The following is a 19,898-nucleotide window of genomic DNA, read 5'->3' on the forward strand; positions in this document are numbered from 1 at the left end:
CTTATTGGTTGACAAATAAAGTTGTTTCAGCCAATGAACAGACAGGGTGTAGCCAGTCAGAAAGTATAGGCAGGGCTACAAGTCTAGGAGAATTCTGGGATAGGAACGGGGGGAGAGAGAGAGAGAGAGAGAGAGAGAGAGAGAGAGAGAGAGAGAGAGAGAGAGACAGACAGACAGAGACAGACAGAGACAGAGACAGAGACAGAGAGACAGAGAGACAGAGACAGACAGACAGACAGAGAGAGACAAAGAGAGGGTGAGGGAGAGAGGAGAGAGACAGAGAGACAGACAGACAGAGAGAGAGAGAGAGAGAGAGAGAGAGAGAGAGAGAGAGAGAGAGAGAGATGCCATGTAGCTACCAAGGGAGCAAGAGGACTTGGCATCATTGGTAAGCCAAGACCAAGTGGAGTTACAAAGTTATGGGTAATAATTAAGAGAGAGCTAGACAATAATAATTATCCTGAGCCATCTGTCAAACAGTTTATAATTAATATAAGCCTCTATGTGTTCATTTGGAACTAAATGGCTGCAGGATCTGGCTGAACAGAAATTTCTATCTACATCTTCTGACATTGATAACCAATAAACAAAATGACCTGTAGACTTCCTTACAGGTCAGCTCTATGGAGGCATCTTCTTGGTAAAGATTCCTTCTTCCAAGATGTCTTTGACTTGTGTCAAGTTGACATAAAAACTAGCCAGCACATGTACTATGCAATCAAGAATGGCGTTGAACTCCAGATTCTCCTGCTTCTAACTCCAAAATGCTGGGACTATAAGCATGCTCCACCACACCCAGATAATACTGGGTTGTAACAGTCTGAACAACACTTAAAGCTGATGTTTTCTCATGTTGATATAGGAGATGGAGGTTGACGTAAGTGATTAGAAGTGGAAATATAAATTGTTACAACCATTTAAAAATGAGTCGATAATGAACCTCAATAATTCCTTAAACATTAATGTTCTTTGGTCCAATAAGTTCACTTCTAAAGTAATTACTATAAAATGTTATGTAAAAGAAGCATTAGAATATACTAATATACTAATTATACATAATCATTGGTTTCATTATGACATCTCCATGCATGCATGCAAGGTATTTTGATCATACTTACCCTCTGTTGCCTTCTCTTATTCCTTTCCCACTCTCCCTGATCCTTTTTCTCTAACCAACCTGTCCCTTTTCTACTTTTATGTCTTATGTTTTGTTTTGGTGACCCAATGAGTTCAGTTAGAGTTGCTTATGTGAGCATAGGTGAGGGAGGGTTATATATAGGGGCCTGAGCACACTACCAGTGGATATACTGAAGAAAAGATCTCCCCATCTCTTAGTGATCATTAACTGCTTATTAATGCTTAGAGTGGGGCCTCATGAGCACCTATTATGGTAGAATTTTTTATAAGAATTAAATGTTAGTAAGTAAACGATGCTTGAAAATAGCATTTGTTTGGTAAATCAGGATACATATAAAGATGGAATTAGTAGTTAGTTAAAATGTGTATTCCTTTGACATGCATATTGAATTCTCATGGATCTAGTAATTCCATCCCCAGTGATCTATGTTAGGGCCATAGTCTGAAATACAGACAGGTATATACATGAGTTGAGAAATTATTCAGAAGTTTGAGGAACTAGAATGAAGTTAAATATCCAAAATTACTAGCATAGGAAAGTATTTCTGTTGTTATACTAAATAAAAAGTTCAGATAAAATTTTCTATTCTATATGATCTCATCTATGTAAACTAACATTATACATGAACAGAAAAAACAAAAAGAAGTAAGTACATTAAAATATTTAGTAGTTATTGCCTCAGGGAAATAGTTGATATTTTCATCTTTCTAGCAGTTCTGTGTTTCTCAGATTTTGTACCATGGACATGCACAATTTTTTTAAACAGAGAAAATGTTTATAAAAAGATGTTAAGTATGTAAAATACATAGCAACATGAAGATTGTTTATGAAAAATAATGCTAAGTGAAAAAAGATGTATATGAAAACTTACTGTGATTGCAATTATGTAAATATGTGTCTGCATAGAGACAAGAACTGAAAAGGAAAATGTAGAAATAGAATTAGGCCTTGTATTGTGCTAGGGCTGTGGATTAGGAGTAATTTATTTTTCTTCTCTAAAGCTGTTCTTGAAGCTGTTTTTAATGACGTGGATGCATTTTTAAAAACATCTCCTCTGTGTTCCACTCACTATGCTGTCTGCTCAGCTTCATAGGTCTGTGGCTCAGAAACTGGCTCCATAGGGAGATCAGCTAGAAATGTCACAGTTCTTTGTTCTTCAAGAGGGTTGAGTTTACATCTAAGAGACTTGAGTTGGAGACAAACCCCAAAGTTGTCATGTAATGGCCTTCAGGTTTGGCCCATCAATATTTAACATAATATTATTTTTAACAAACTTATGAAAGGCGAAAGAAGTCTGTGGATATTTTTATCCTGGAAATTTCTATGATATATAGGAAATCAAATGTCTCTCCAAGATGCAGCGTAGCTAGTTAGGAAGCCCTTATCACCATGATGTCCTTGTAAGTATAGACTTTCCTTGTCCCTATCAAAATAGGTATGTTGGCCTTCTGTCTGAGAAGGAAGACTAAGGACTAATTACATCCTGAAATTACAGTTGTATCTAAAGTGGGAAAGGATCTAGCATCACATAGTTTTGGACTTAGTCCTGTCTCAGAAACTAAGGTATAGAGAGACAAAGGAAGAAACCTGACACTGACTTCTGTCCTCTATATGCACATGCATACATACGTGCACATACTCACAGGAATACATACATATATCGAGAGAGGTAGGTATATGCCACCCCCCCCCCACAGACACATAAGAAGTGATAATTTGGACTTCATCAAAACAACCTGGGAATGTAAAACTGTTTTGTCAGTTTCTCAAAATCCTTATTCTCAAGTTTAATATATGAGCTGTGATTCCATTCATCGGAACATGCCCAAAAGAACTGAAAACCTAAGTTCAGATAAACCCTTGACACAAATGTCTACAGAAGATTATTTAAAACAGCCTCAAATGGAAATGACTCACCATTCCTGTCAACAGATGAATGGGTAAACTATGGAATTAACTTAAAATGAAACATGCAGCAACAACAACACCAAAAACAAAACAATGAAGTTCTGATACACATTACAACCTGGGTGAGAAATTATGCCAGGTACCAAAAAGAAAAAGCAAGTCACAAAGACCATTTGTAGTATGATACCATTGACTTGAAGTGTGAACAAAGGACAAGTTCTAGAGTCAGGAAGTACATTATTGGTTGCTAAAGGATGGAGTAAAGGAGAAATAGATTATAAATTTGGTATGTAGTTTTTGATGATAATCTTGAAGGAGATGATGATGAATGCATTGTTGTGAACATATACAACACCATGCAAAGGGGTGAAATATGACTTATACCTCAATAAAGTCTTCCTTTACAAGTCCATGGCCAGCACTTTTAATGTGGTTGTGGAAATATTAAAATATTTGGAGAAGTGTGACAAAGTGTATTAGTCATTTCCAAGTATTCTAGTTGTCCTTATGGGCATGCCCTTCCCAGTGGGAAGATTACATACCTGCACCCTATTGAGTTTAGGAATGGCCAGATAACTTGTCTTTTTAAAGGAAATGTAGACAGAAGTGGCTGCTTCCAAGAGTTGATAATGGTAGAGTCACAGCTCAGCATTACTCCCGTTCCCTCTGCATGAAGGCCAGCAATACAAGTGCTTACAGCATCATCCGGTAATCCTCCATATGCCCCTGGCACCTATTATTTCTGCATGAGGTGAATAGCTTCCAATTGCTAATAGTTGAAAATCTACCTCAAGGGCTTCCTCTGGCCACAGGGAGAAATGCAGTATCCATACATTACAGACTGGAGATGTCAAAGAAATAACATTTCCAACTATGCTTTGTCTTTCAAAACAAGCTGTCTGAGACTTGTTTTCCACACTGACTACTGGTGTTCTCCACCAGGCTAAGAACTAGTCCCTCTGTGACAGCCTGATCAATGCTGAACTTTTTCTTATTAATTCTCATTCTAGGACTTTTCCTAAAGAAATAACCAGAGAGGCACATGACATTCTTTATAGATGAGTGTTCAGACAGGGTCTTGTTGACTCTTTGCTCTGGAGCCTGAAGCAGGAGGATTGAAAATTCAAAGACTGCCTGGGTCACAGAATGAGTTTATGATAAGCCTGAGTCATCCTGTTTCAAAATAACAGAATAAAACATGAAAAAGAGTTTGGGCTGCAGGTCAGTGAAAGAGTGCGTACCTAACATGCTTGGGGCTCCAGGGTCAATTCTTAGTATTCTTCAAATAAACAAATAGATAAATTCCATAGTGGTGCCATATGCAACTGAATGATACTAAGTAATAGGCAAATAGAGGCCTAAAATATTATGGCATGACTTTTAGCTTTGTGACATTCTCAAAAAATATTTGATATCATTATAGGATGTTCACACCATTCGAATAAAGAAGGCTTATATAGCATGTACTATTTTCATTTTAAATTTGCCTTTGTATTTGTATATTCACATGCAAAATGATGTTTTTGAAATCTGTTAAATGTTTCACTCAGGAAAACAATACTTCCTTGTCATTTCACAGAGGATGCTATGAAGAGTGAACTTTCTAAGAAGTAAAAAAGAAAATATAGCTGGACTCTTGAATCCAGTGACAAAATGAGTTCATGCTTCAGTAAACTCCTTTATTTTTTATTACATTGGATGTTGGATCTATTTGATAACATATGAAGGAGTAGTAAATAATAGTCACACTCCACTGTGAGGAACACATCTCCACAACACTGAGATGAGCAAAAGTGCAGCAAGTTGAAGGGATACAGGCTTGCTGAGATCTAGATGTAGAAGCAGGGGCAACAGGTAATACTTTGCCTCCTGTGGGATAAGAAAGACAACATGACCCGAACACAGATGGAAGCCAAAGACAACCTTTTGCTTAGAGCAGGCATCATGGGTGGGGCTCTCCTGTGACTGGCAGAGCCAAGTAAAGGACTGCTGTGGAACTCACTGGAGAAGAGGCATATGCATCACAGGCCTGGAAAAGGCGAGGGATATTGATTCTGGAACTGGAAGCACTCCAATTTTTTTGTTTTTGGATCTGGTTTATCCCCCAGGTCCTACTCTAAGGACGTGGGGTGGGGGACTTCAGGAAACATCACAGAGGGAGGTGTGAGCACAGGGTGAGTCTTGGGGGAAAACTAGAAAACTACCTTTCCCAAATGATCATTCAAATTCAAAATTCAAAATCACTGAAAAAAATCAAACGCCAAAAAAAGATGCTAAGCGAAATCAACAATTGGAATTTGAATTCGCTCCAGATGCAGCTGATTTTGTGGAACAAAGATCTTAAAATAAGCATGTTGAGTATGTTCTGGGAAACAAATGAAGACTTTCAAACAGCATAGAAGTCATGGAACAGAATAGGCAGAAATAAAACAAGAACAGGTGGATATGAACAAAGTTAGAAACCTTGAAAATGGAAAATGCATTAAAATATTTTGAGATAGGAAAAAAATCTAGACTAGACATGGTCAAACAGTGAATTTAAATATTAAAGTTGCTCAATGGTGTTGGAGTAAAATGATGAAAACCGAATTACTGTCTTTGTTACTTTTATGTTGCTGTGATAAAACAACATAACCAAAAGCAAGCAATGGAAGGAGGAATTTATTGTTGTTCAAGGTTCCAGAGAGATAGGTAGGAGTCAAATGGTGGGGAGACATAGCTAGTGACTTACATCTTCACTTGAAGCAGAGAGCAACCTTGAAATAAAAGGAGGCTTTGAGTCCTCAAAGCCTGTCCCCAAAGCCTTCCTCCAGTGGCTTCCACCACCCAAGCCTCTCCAAACAGTGTCACTAACTGCAGACCAAGTATTCAAACACCAAAACCTCAGGGGCATTTCACATTCTAAGGACCACAATTAAGAACAATGAGCTGGGCGGTGGTGGCGCGAGCCTTTAATCCCAGCACTCGGGAGGCAGAGGCAGGCGGATCTCTGTGAGTTCGAGGCTGGGCTGGACCGACAGCCTCCAAAACAATACAGAGAAACCCTGTCTCATAAAACCAACAAAACAAAACAAAACAAAACAAAACAAAACAATGAAAGGCACTTAGGTACTTGATAGGATCCAATATTTATTTAGTAGGGATTCTCAAAGCAGAGAATCAAAGGGATGGTGGAGGAGGGAAATATTAAGAGGTATAATTTGCTAAAATTTTTTCAAAGCTAAAGAAAGACATATTTTTGGTGGTAACTACAGGATAAAGAAAAATAAATCCAGCCCCAGACACATGAATAAAAAAAAGTCAGATCATTAAGATTAAAAATGAATCTTGAAACCTACCCAAGAAAAAATAGGTTCCTTAAATTATATAACAGCAGGCTTCTCATCAGCAACTTTAACATAAAGAGACAGTGAATAAAATAGTCAAAGTGCTGGGGAAACTCCTCAAATTAGAACTCATATCTAGACAAATTATCACCCAAGGGAGAAGCCAAAGTAAGGATAGTACTGATCAATAGGGTTACCCAGGGACTCTCATTAGGGCAGTGACTACAGCTGTACTTTAGTGCAGTCACACAGGGAAGGCTTGCAGTCCACTACATACAAGAACACAGAAATACATAAACTATGTGGGAAAAGTCAGTGGCTAACACTAACAGCACATTTTTTCTCTTTCTATAAAAGGTTAAAAGTTAAAAGTCTAAACAAAAATGATGAGGCAATGATGGGCGATGTATAATAGATGGCAAGGACCTACCAAAGAGCTTGTCTCATTGAAGACGAAAGGAATTCTGAAGGACTGGAGTTTGTAAGAAAAGGAACAGTATATAACCGCAGGGTAATCAGCTAAGGCCAGAAAGAAAATCTATAGCAGCCAGATCTGCAGAGCAGATGGAAGGAGCAGGTAACACATCAAACTTTAAGACAAAATCAAAAGGCAGATGGCTTCTCAGGAGTTTGAAGCTTCAGGTTAAAAACTCAAAGTTTTCCTGTGCCATGTGATGAGTTCAAGACTAGCCTAGACAACTTGCCTCAAAATTAAAAGTTAAAAGAGAAAAAGAGGGTGGGAGGTGGTGGTGGGGGGGAGGGTAGGTGTAACTTAATGGAAGCTACTTGCTTAGCAATGATGCAGTCTCTGGGTTCAATTCCTAAACATGTTATGTACTTACACATAAGTGGATAATAGACATAGAGCAAAAGGTAACCAGCCTAAAATCCACAACCCCAGAGAAGCTAGGAAACAAGGTGGACCCTAAGAGAGACATACATGGACCACCCTCCCACCTTCCTTCCCCTCCCCCACCTCCCCACCCCCCCACTTCCACAAGAAGGGTAAAAGGACAAGATGTCCTGAGTAAATTGGGAGCACGGGGGAGGGAAGTAGGACAAAGAAGAGAGGAGAAGGGGAGGGGAGGGGAGGGGAGGAGAACATTAGAGATCAGGAAGGTCCAGGTGGCAGAAGGACAGAGAAGGAGAACAAGCAGAGACATACCTTGATAGAGGGAGCCCTTAAGGGCTTAAGGAGAAACCTGGCACTAGGGAAATCTCCAGGAATCCACAAAGATGACCCAAACTAAGAATCTAAGCAATAGTGAAGGCATCACTATCCCTGACTTCAAGCTCTACTGTAGAGCTACAGTAATGAAAACAGCTTGGTTTTGGCACAAAAACAGACAGGTAGACCAATGGAATAGAATTGAAAACCCTGATATTAATCCACACACCTATGAACACCTGATTTTTTATTAAGAAGATAAACTTATATAATGGAAAAAAGAAAGCATCTTCAACAAATGGTACTGGCATAACTGGATACTGACATGTAGAAGACTGCAGATAGATCCTTATCTATCACCATAAATCTAGTCACACTAAACCTCTTAGAAGAGAAAGTGGGAGGTACCCTTGAAGGAATTGGTACGGTACGGGAGATTGCTTGGTAAACATAACACAAGTAGCACAGACACTGAGATCAACAATTAACAAATGGGATCTCCCGAAACTGAGAAGCTTCTGTAAGGCAAAGGACACAGTCAACAAGACAAAACAGCAGCCCACAGAATAGGAAAATATCTCCATCAACTCCACATCTGACAGAGAACTGATTTCCAAAATATACAAAGAACTCAAGAAACTAGTCAACAAAACACTAAATAATCCAATTAAAAAGTAGGGTACAGAAATAAAGAATTCTCAATAGAGGAATCTAAAATGGCTGAAAGACACTTATATTTGAATTATTATACATAGAAATGTATTATTGCTTTTATCTATCATGTGAACATGTGTCACAGTGCATGTGTGGAGGTCAGAGAACAACTCTGTGGTGTGGGATCTGCTCTCTTTTCTTACATAGTGTATTACTCAGGCTTGCCATTGCTGTGATGAAACACCATGACCAAAAGCAAGTTGTGGAGGAAAGGGTTTATTTGGCTTATACATCCTGAAACACAGTCCACTGAGGGAAGCTGAAGCAGGAACTGGAACCCGGCAGGAACCTGGATGAAGATGCCATGGAGGGGTGCTGCCTATTAGGATGCTTGCTTATGGCCTGTTCAACCAGATTTCTTATGGCACTTAGGACTAACATACAATGTACCATCCTACATAGATCACTAGTTAAGAAAATGCTCTGCAGGCTTATCTACAGGCCAGTGTTAAGTAGGCTTTTTCTCAATTTGTGTTCCCTCCTCTCAGATGATTCTAACTTGTGTCTAGTTGATATAAAAACCAGGCAGGACATATGAGTTTTAGGGGTCAAACTCACGTTTTCAGACTTATTACCAGATGGAATGCTTCTTTGGCCCACCAATGGATTAAATGGTGTTGTCACAATACAGATTATTAGATTTTGTTTAAGAAGTACATTTTTAAATCTATAACTACAACCTTCAAAAGGTAATGATAAAAGGGAAAAGGGGAAAGATACCTTCTAATCAATTACAAATTGAAATTTATTTAAATAGTAATTGAATTGATAATATTAAAATTGAAACTTATTTAAAGAAAACATTGGGGAGTTGGCAAAGAGTAAGACATATAGACAAAAGCACAGAAACAGATCCTGCATGTAGAAAAACTAATGTAATGGAAATATAATTTTCACAAGACTAGGAAAGGATGGGCTAGTTGTCATATGGCTCTGAGACAATGAGTTATTCATATGTAAATCGAAAATAATGAAATTTCTGGCTCATATTGTATACAAAGATTAGTCATTGATGAGACAAAGTAAAAAGGATAAGATAGAATACAAGAAATTATCCAACAGTAGACACACACACACACACACACACACACACACACACTTTTTGTTTGTGGCAGGGTATCACTATGTAGCCCTGACTGGCCTGGAACTGACCTCTATCTTGAAGTGATTTAACTTCCTCTGCCTTCTGAGTGCTAGTATTAAAGGTTATGGATATACATATGTTTTGTTACAAGTTTGTTTAGGAGATGGTCTCATTCTGTATCCCAGACTGGCTCTAAATCTGCTGCAATCCTCCTGCCCCAGCCTCAAGAATTCTGGAGTTACAGGTATAAACCATCACACCTGGCTTAGAAAAATGTTACATCCAGCTGGAAAGGATTTAAGTCACAAAGCATAGCTCTTAAAGCAAGAGATTGATAACATTAAACTTATAAAAACTGTCCACATATGAAAACATATCATGGACAACAGCAACAATGAAAAAGTACAAGGCACATTCTGGGATATTTGCAGTGAATATAAGGGATATATTCAGAATAATGAATTCTGAATCAGTAAGATAGAGATGGCCCCAAAGTCTGTACACAAAGGATACAAAAAGTCAAGTCATAGAAGTCAAAGCAGCAGTGAGCATACAAAAAAGATAATCTACCCTACTACCAATCAGGGACACACACAATAACAATGCCAGGCACCATTTTATGTTCATCATGTTGACTGGCAAAATTTATGTCTGACACATCTGAGTACTGAGGAGTCAGAGAAAGGAAAGCTCTTACACTTTGCTGTTGGAAGTGTAGATTTCCTGAACTGAAGTACAGTTGTTTGTCATGTGGCAAATTTGATGCATATAATTAGTGAGTCCTCTGTTGGGTTATATGCCTCTAGGATATATGCACAACTGTCTTTAGTACCATTATTTGTGATTGGAAAAAGCTATAAATACTTGAAATTATGATCAACAAAATGGAAAGGTTATAATCCCATGGTTTGTTGACTATTATACAGCAATTAAAATGAGTGTACCAGAACCTTATGTATCAACACGATTGGATCCATATAATATAATAATGAGTATGGAAAAGGTAATGGGATATGGCTTTTTTCCAATGTGATATTTAGAGAAATTGGTAACATAATAGTTATTTTTCAATGCATAGATATTGGGAAATATTGAATACATAACAGTGGTGGTTACTTATAGGATGAGGGAGAGAGAATTAAGGATAAATACTGAAAAGATTCAATTGCATCTCTTCTTAAAAATATGAACTCTGGCATAAATGACACAGGGCCAGTATGATTATATCTCTATTTGTTTCTTTATATTGGGAATTATTTACAACACAGAAATACAGTTTTTAAAAAAAACATGCAGTACAGATTGTCAATGTTTCTGAATTCTAAATCTCTGTTTCAGAAGGACCTGGTCTGCTCAGAATGACAGCACAAGACTGCAGATCTGAGCTCTAGGTGGTTTGATGATGAGTGCTGAGAAGTGGGTGTCTCCTGGCAGCCCCAGAGAGGTGGCAAGCCCAATACTAGTGGTTGAAGCTTCGGGGAATGCAGAGATTCGGAGTGAATTTGATAGGCAGAGACAGATAACACAAGTGTTTTTGACATGGAGTAGAGTCCTTCTTATAAGGTATGATCAACTGTGCTTACCAACCTTCCCAGGACAAAGCACACATGTGTAATATCTATCTGGCCTGCTGGAATCCAGACGGCACCCTGGAAATCTGTGGTTGCCACAGCATTCCCTGTGCCTCTGAGCGATCAGCAGATCAGCAAGCAAACAGCATCGTGGAGGCACAGCCCATTCCAGAACACTAGTGTGCCACACATATCTTTTGGGAAGTGCTGACCTGGAAGATATTCTGTTTTCATCTAGGAGGAGGGATAATTATAAACCACTCAAACTCTGGCAGTGCGGAGACACTTGCAAATCCCACAGCTGTCTAAAAGGAACATACTGGGGATGCACAAGTACTCTGTTTAAATCTGTGTAGTAGCAATTAGGAGCAGTCGAAGCTAGCACAAAAGAAATACAGTTTACTAGTTTAAAAATGCCATTCTAAAACAACCGGAGACAGGTCTAGAATGCTCTCCAATATCTATGTAGGCATCACACCAGGATGTGACAATATGTGATGGGACATAGAGACAGTCAGTCTGACTAGTGCGCACATTTACTTGAGAAGAACACACTAAGAACAGGAGTGTCACTAAGTAAGATGGGACAAAGACAATCTCTCAGCCCTATCTTAGTGAGGAAGAAGTGACAGGTAACTCAAGTGAGTGACTCCAGGTTTATCCTTCCAGTGATGGAATTTCTAAAAATGTTAATCTAAAAATGTAAGTCTAGAATGTAGCTTATTCAATATGAGATAGTAAACAGTTTTCAATGATTTCCAGCCAGGCACTATGGCCACACTTGTAATACCAGCATTTGGGAAGTGGCATCATGAAGATTAATCAGGAGTTCAAGATCATTTTAGCAAAACAGAAATTCCAAGGCCCGTTGACTACATAAGACCCAGCTTCAGAAACAACAATGATTCTTAACTACATTCTTCTCATGCCATTCATTGTCCTGTATATATAACAGACAACTAACCCCTTTGTTAGGATTCTGCCTGCAGAGTGAAAGTTTTGAATTTTTTTGCTACCTGGTCCCAAGTATAACAGGCCTGATGGAAGGCAGCTCAACATAGTTTGCCTGTATTGGCTACTAAAATATTGAATGTCTCCATATTTATTGAGAGTGATTCCCTGAGCTATCCTCTTACACATGACCACTCTACCACACTAGCTCCTTCCCTAGGATCCATTCCTTTACAGCCCAGTAACCAAAGTTTGTCACAGGAGCTGGTCACCAGGGCCTCTTAAATATTTTGAATACCAACCATGGGTGAAGATGCATCACCACACTCTCTCACAAATGCTCATGAAAAAAATTGTTTCTTGAGCTCAGTTTAGCCTCCATTTTCCAAACCAAAGTAAGATGGCTCCCTGACATCACTAAAGTGCTCAGCCTCTGGGCTAGAGACCGGATCTCAGTGAAAGAAAGGATCTTTTGGTCTCATGGCCACAGGTTTTAGTTTGAGACTTGAGTGTCCCTTAGTGGAGAGAAACAAATGCCACTCTGACCCTTACACCAGCTGTGACCAAACCCCATCCATCACCTCACAGATGGCCCTTTGCTCATCAGCACCCCGCCCTGTCATTCCTCAGCACTGGTGCGGGCAGCTTCTCCATTTCCCATGTTTAAAAAGTATTCCTAGGACACCAGAACAATTTCTTGATATGTGAGTCCAAAGAGTGATTTGGTAAAGAACCTCACTTCCAGAAAATGCACCTGTCACCCACAGCTGCAGCCCTGTCTGTCACCTTCAGTCAACAGGAGGCAGCACAGAGCTGGGAGAGAGAAAGGTGAGTGCCCCTGGTGGAGGAAGGCCATTAACGTGCAGGAATTACAGTTTTCATTCAGGAAGTGAGAGGAGGGCAGGGCTTGCTTTTGGAGAGGCAGCAAGGCATGATTCTGGGTGCATTCCAAGCAGAATGGTGCTCTGCACTTACTCACCAGGGCTGGTTATTGTCAGGAGGTCCAGCTGCCGCTGTTGCTGTAAAAGAAAACACACCGTGAGGGCAGTGTTTTGTACACAGCCGAACCTGTGCCTAGCAGGGCAGGGGAGAAATGCAAGATGAAGTCTGGACAAACAGAGCAGTGCACAGTTTATGGAACATGGTTGTGCTGAGGGTTCTCCCACCCTACAGATAAGGCAGAATGGACAGCCTTTATCTAGCTATCCCTACATTGTAGACAGACAGACAGACAGACAGACAGACACACACACACACACACACACACACACACACACACACACACACACACACACACACACACACACAGCCCTGGGGAGAATGTGGCTTACCCAAGGACACAGGAAAAAGCCCTATTCCAATCTCCCAGCCAGGTACATTCCTCTGGACCCTGCGCCCTTAGTTTTCTCTTTGCTTGAAGTGTTGGCACCAGTTGATTAACTCATATACTAGCACCCCTTTTTGCCTTGGGTAACTTGCCTCCCAGATACTTGATGCTGGCTCAATTCTTGAGAACATTTACAACACCCTAACAAAGTCAGTTACAGTGAGCTGAGCATTACTTCTCCAGTGTATTCCTTACCCCTTTGTTCACATACATCCAATCAGAAATCTGGTTGTTGAGTACATTACATTATATATGGATGAGGACCCTCATCTCACGCTGAAATGAAATCAGTGTACTTACACTGCCTGGGATGAGCAACATCTCAGAAGGCCTGTCATCTGGTACAGCTCCCCAGCCCCCAGGAAGCTATGTGTTGGGCTGGATGCTGTGAGAGCAAAGAAATGGATCTCAGAAGCTCAAGAGGACCACAGTAAACAGCTTCCCTTGAAGGCTGAAATCAGGAGTCTGTAAGCTCTGTCTTTTTGTTGAGCTCTTTCTATTTTCTAGGTGAAATACTGAATATTGTTCTATCTTCTTTAAACCCTGTCTCGAGACAGGGTTTCTTTGTGTAACAGCCCCGGTTTCCTGGAACTGTCTTTATAGATCAAGCTGGCCTTGAACTCACAGAGATCTACCTGCCTCTGCCTCTCGAGTGCTGGTATTAAAGGCATGTTCCACCAACACCTGGCACAAACCTTGTTTTTAGGCTTCATGTTGCAGGAGCTTCTCGTCCTTGGCATTTCCTTCAATGACCCCTTGTCTGATTATACCCCACCCTCTCAATTTTGCCACTGTCCAAAACTTGCTTCCTGAAGTTCAGCTTAAGCAGAAGGGAAGGCAGCAATGTTCTTTTGAGCAGTGCAGAGTAAAGGCTAGGCACAGTAAGTACTAAAGCTTGGAGATATCATTTCAGACTCACTAATCCTACTAGGTTAGTGCTGTCCAGGGGAAGGATGAGTACATTAAAGAGGGGAAAGCATTTGCTCAAAACCACACCTTCACTGACTGGCAGGATCATGCCAGTTTCAACCTATCTCTGGAGTCTAAATTATGGCAGTCGTAACTCATAATAAGTTATCAGTAAGACAATCTATTTAGTTCAGTGGAGGAACTTTTATTACAGGACTTTTGACCCTTGGTCATACAAGCTGCCTCTCCCATTTGCATAGAATCAATGACACTAGGAGCTTAGAACCATTGCATTTGACCTGTCAACCCCACAATCTCCTCTACAATGTCCCCTTCCTGCACCCAGTTGTATGAACTATTTCTATTTGTTAGTGTGAAGGACCCTAATAGTAGCATCACTGAATCCTGTTGCCTCTGCCCATGGTAACAGCTGTGTCTGTTTCTCCAGGTTAAATGTTCTCAATTCCTCTGTCCTTTTTCCCCCCCATTGGAGACCTGTTCTCAAATTCCCTTGTCCTCCGGGTGATCTCCTCAGCCATTCAACTTTCATCTGCTAAAACCAAAATCGCTTGAAGATTTCTCTACTGGTTGATTCTGACTTCTTATGGATCTACAAGCAAGTCTGTATCCCTCTGAGGCCTTCTCAGTAACACATCCCCGTTTTCCTGCCAGCTCATAACTCATTCCAGTTGACTTCAAGCAAACAATGCAACTCCAAGATGTCACTGATCTATGTAGTGAGCATGAGTTCTCACGCTGAAATGAAATACAGACTCACACATGCCAGTGAGGGAGAATGCTGCAGCCAGATGGCCTCCTTCCCCTAATGTGGAACCTAGCAGAGGGGAGATTGGCTCAAGATGCCTTTGCCCAAGCCAACCTGTACAGCTTGGCACTCTGCTCATGCAGGAGAGGAGGATCCAGTAGTCCCCTTTCTTCTTCACGTTTGTTTTCATGATAGTTACAATTAGGAAAAAAACACCTCCCATTTATCCAAAAAGTTTCTAATTCCTTAAGAATTGTTGCTAAATGGTGACTCTGTGCTTGGGATTCAGGAGAGAAGACAGAGAAGAAAAATCTGGCAAGAGTCAGGCACACCTGGGTATGTGTCCTGGCTTCTATGTGTGGTTTTCTATAACTCACTGTTTCTGCCTACAGACTTCAGAACTTTAAAAAGACTAAGAGAGACTTAGAGCAACTAGGTGCTATACTGTGGACTCCCGTTTGCTCATATGAAATTCTCTCAGAATCCCTGTGCTCAGAACACTGAGTGAGGCTCATGGACAGAGTCAGAATTTAAAGAACCACATTTTAATGCTGTGCCGTCATTGTAATCTTTTGCACCTCTGTGAGTCCTCCTCAGTAGGTATATTATGGGCTCAGGACTACTATTCATCTTTGTTACCTCACTCCACTCTGCAAAGGAGCACTCATGGAGCACTTGCTGAGCTCCATGAACTAATACCCAAATCCACAGCATCCTTCAAGCCCCTATGCCTATGTTTACGCTGCTCTTCCCACCAATGCTGCTAAGAAGTCTCTCTCTGTTCACCAAGCCTAGCCCCCTCCTCCATTTTCTTTGGCAGAATAAGTGCTTCCTTCTTTGTTCCTCCAATGCACCTTGCAGAACTGATGTCTTGCATCATGCTGTGTCTGTCTATTAGGTCTTCACTCGATGACAGGGCATGCCATTTCATCCCTGTGTCTCCAATGCTTAGAACAAAGCCTGGGAGGACTGTTAGATGACATCTAGTTCAAATGATACCTCCTATTCTGTCATTCCATCAGCAATGACCTGTTAAGTAGGACTCCATCATGATAGGGAGTAAGCCTGTTCTTCCCTCTCCAAGGTTTTTCCTCTGCCATAACTTACAGATTTCTAACTTTTATCGTTTGCCTCACCATTCTTCAGCTAGCAGATAAAGTCTGTCGTTTTCTGAGAGTGCTTCTCCTCTCCACCTCTCCCCGGCCCCTGTAGTGTCTACTGTTTATATCTTCTCTGTGGTGATGAATTAATTGTCATCTGCAGATAAACCCTTCTATCCCACAATCGACTAATATATGTGTGCACCACCTAGTGGCACAAGCAGGTAAGTGTAGTCTGTTTATGTTCTAACAAATATTTCAGATAGAATTGCAGAATCTGTGGTCTAAATGAAAATGAAAACAAAAGCATATGTTTGAGAATGACTGCATAACAGCTTTTAGCAAAGAAATGGAATAGTCAAGTAATTACTTTAAAAAGTTAAAAATAATAAACGAAAGTGAGAAAGATCATTACTAGAGTAACTAGAATAATAATCACTTGGGACTGCCGATGGGAAACTAGAGCATTTGTAAACACAGGCTACCTGTCTTTCTTTCTGCTTGGTATGTGACTGTCCTCTAACATGCCTCCTCTTCTGGCAGATCGTTTTCAACCTGCTAAAGCTGCACTGGATCTTATCTGAGGCCACAGGAGCACCATTCCCACAGCCTCTTTCTCAAGGGGCTTGCCCAGCATCTGACTAATACAGGACACCCAGCAAGGCTCTGGTGATTACATGTTACCCTCTTAGACAGGACTCCACTGGTCACCAGATGGGGTCTCGAGCTTTGGGCCCCTCTCTTCCAAAAGACTACTAGGTACAAACAACACTTATGGATTGCTTCTATACTTTCCTTCAAAGCCCTTTCTTTTTGAGTCTTGGGGATCCAGGAATTGGGTCACAGAGAATTTGGCCTTCTTCATCTGCCTGGGGTGATCATGAGGCTGTGGTTAAAATTGAACTTTTTGCTTTGGTCATGGCTGTACTGCAATTATCTTTCTTAATGAAAAGGGACATAGTGTTCTAGGAGCTCAGGCTGGTTTTGTGGGGTTCTGAGTGGTGGAAGAGAATAGTCACTGATTATCTGTTCTGTTTTGCTTTCTGTTTTCATGCAAGACAGCTATTTGGGGAACAGCCAGTCTGTCACTGCATAGACAGAGATGACTTCAACAAGAGCACCAGTAAACCGCGAGCATTCTCCTGCCACTCCAGAAGCCCAAGTCTGCTGTTGAGGACCTTGGGATTTACATCTCCAGAAGGAGCCCAGGGTAGAGGCACACATTTAGCATCATGGCTTGGTTCTTCCTTCCAACAGTCCAGCTTCCCCGTCAGTGCCTTTTTTCCCTCAGGCCTACTCTCCTTCTAGGCACCTGCACTTTTAACCATTCTCCCCAGAGAACAGTTCACTGATGCTTCTAAACTCACCATTTCTAATGTCTCTTTTCCTAGTCTAGCCACCTCACTGGGCAAAGGACTGATCATTTTAAAGTTCAATCTGCTCTAGTCTTTTGAATAATTTAATAATTCTAACTACATTTTGATAAAGACTACTTTTTTAGCTTGACTTTCAAGGAAGATGTTTAAAAACACCAACTCAAATTAGGCCAATAGCAGAAAGACAAATATTTTATGCCTTCTCTCATGTATGGTTCCCAGATTTTATATAGCTAAATAAAATTATCTATCTCTGAATCTATGCACTTACATATCTGTCACTTGGAATCTATGCGTCTATGTACTTATGTATCCATCACTTTGAAGTAGAAGAAAATCTGTCTAAGGAGACAAAGCAGACCAATGGGAGGGGCATAAAAGGGGAGAGGAAGGGAGGAGAAGGAGGTATGAGAATATGTTTAACATACACTATAAACAAGAGTGAATGCTTTTAAAAAAGCAGAATTTGAACAGAGGTACCTTGCATGAGGAGATAAAGTGACTGCCAGAAGTCATATGCTATTAAATGAAAGTCCCAATGCCAAGGTTGAGCTGCCACCCCATGAGTTGTTGGTCAGAGAGATCCCTGATGTCCTCAAAATAATATGGGGTATTTACCACCACTGCTCTTGGTTGCCCACCAGAACTACATGGTAAGACTCTGTTGCTGAAGACACCATACATTTTGCTTGGTTATGAATAAAGAAAAGTCAAGCCGTCATTGTGTTGGCTAGCTTTCATAGAACCAGAAGACGTTATGCAGGATACTGGGGGAGAGTTGTTATTAACAAACTGATTCATCCATGGACCCTGCATGTCACATTGCTGACCTGCCAGGGGCTAGATGTGCCCACTGGCACAATAGTGGCATGACTGCTATGGGGGTAACCAGTTGCTTTTCTGGCTTGATTTGAAGCCTGCTCCAGAGGAGGGAGTTTACCTCTATACCATAAACCTGGCCAAAAGCCTGTGACTGGAGAGGACCTTGGCCCCAGTGGGAAGCCATCACTGTTGATTTTCTAAATGCATATAATGGCTTATCAAACCACCTTCTAATACTTGTCTGCTGTGGTCAGCAGAATTTCTTTATGCAGTAGGCTACAGTTACTGCAGAGAATCATAACTCTTCAAAGTGTTGAGAAGAACTGATCATTGAGTGTTCAGTCGTAAGTGGTACTTTTATATCACTCCCTCCAGGACTCGGGGAGCACTGTAGAAAAGGGAGTGGAGAGAATATAAATTCTGGAGGAGGATCAGAGTGTTTGGCCCCACCTTTCCCTAAGTATCTATAGGTAGTTAATGGCAGCTAGGTGGTGGGCCCCGATGGCCCTAAGTATCTTTAGACAGTAAATGGTCGAAGGGAAGAGGTGAGATGACTCACTGATACCCTGTAAATAACCCCTCACGCATATTGCTATACAGATCTTTCACTTGTTTGGTCAGCATTTCCCCAGGATATTTTATGTTGTCTGTGGCTATTGCAAAGGGTGATGTTTCTCTTATTTCTTTCTCAGCCCATTTATTATCTGTATATAATAGGGCTACTGATTTTCTTGAGTTAATATAGCATCCTGCCCCTTTACTGAAGGTGTTTATCAGCTGTAGGAGTTCCCTGGTAGCATTTTTTGGGTCACTTATGTAAACTATCATATCATCTGCAAACAGCAAAGTTCAACTTCTTCCTTTCCAATTTGTATCCCCTTGATCTTCTTTTGTTGTCTTATTGCTCTAGCTAGAACTTCAAGTACAATATTAAAAACATATGGAGATCGTGAACAGCCTTGTCTTGTTCCTGATTTTAGAGGAATCTCTATTTAGTTTGATGTTGGCTGTTGGTTTACTCTATATTTCTTTTATTATGTTCAAATATGTTCCTGTTATCCCTGATCTCTCCAAGACCTTTATCATGAAGGGTTGTTGGATTTTGTCAAAGGCTTTTTCAGCATTTAGTGAGATGATCATGTGGTTTTTTTGTAGTTTGTTTATATGGTGTAATACATTGATATATTCTTGTATATTGAACCATCCCCTGCATCCCTGGGATGAGGTCTACTTGATCATGGTGGATGATTTTTCTGATGTCTTGGATTTGATTTTCCAGGATTTAATTGCGTATTTTTGCATCAATGTTCATGAGGGATATTGGTCTGTGGTTCTCTTTCTTAGTTGTGTCTTTGTGTGACTTGGGTACCAAGGTAATTGTACCCTAATAAAAAGAGTTTGGCAATGAACCTTCTGCTTCTATTGTGTGGAACAATTTGAGGAGTATTGGTATTAGCTCTTCTTTGTATTTCTGGTGAAATTCTGTACTGAAGCCATCTGGTCCTGGGCTTTTTTTGATTGGGAGACTTTTGATAACTGCTTGTATTTCATTAGGCTTTATAAGTCTGTTTAAATTGCTTATCTGTTCTTGATTTAATTTTGGTAAGTGATATCTATCCAGAAAATTGTCCATTTTTGAATTTTGTGGAGTACAGATTTTCTTTCTTTCTTTCTTTTC

The 19,898-nt window shown here is 40.4% G+C and overlaps 1 protein-coding gene across 10 annotated transcripts in view; it reads right to left on the reverse strand.

Moving 5' to 3' along the window:
* LOC101826706 (AGBL carboxypeptidase 4) overlaps window positions 1-19,898 on the reverse strand; it is a 1,098,260-nt gene that overhangs the window by 312,918 nt on the left and 765,444 nt on the right. For all 10 annotated transcript variants that reach the window (XM_040756958.1, XM_040756964.1, XM_040756959.1 and 7 more), the window contains exon 6: window positions 12,840-12,879. In XM_040756958.1, coding sequence (XP_040612892.1) covers window positions 12,840-12,879 — 40 coding nt within the window. The remainder of the gene's footprint in view (window positions 1-12,839; window positions 12,880-19,898) is intronic.

This window comes from Mesocricetus auratus, unplaced genomic scaffold (genome assembly GCF_017639785.1).
Source record: "Mesocricetus auratus isolate SY011 unplaced genomic scaffold, BCM_Maur_2.0 Super-Scaffold_100014, whole genome shotgun sequence".
Lineage (NCBI taxonomy): Eukaryota > Metazoa > Chordata > Mammalia > Rodentia > Cricetidae > Mesocricetus > Mesocricetus auratus.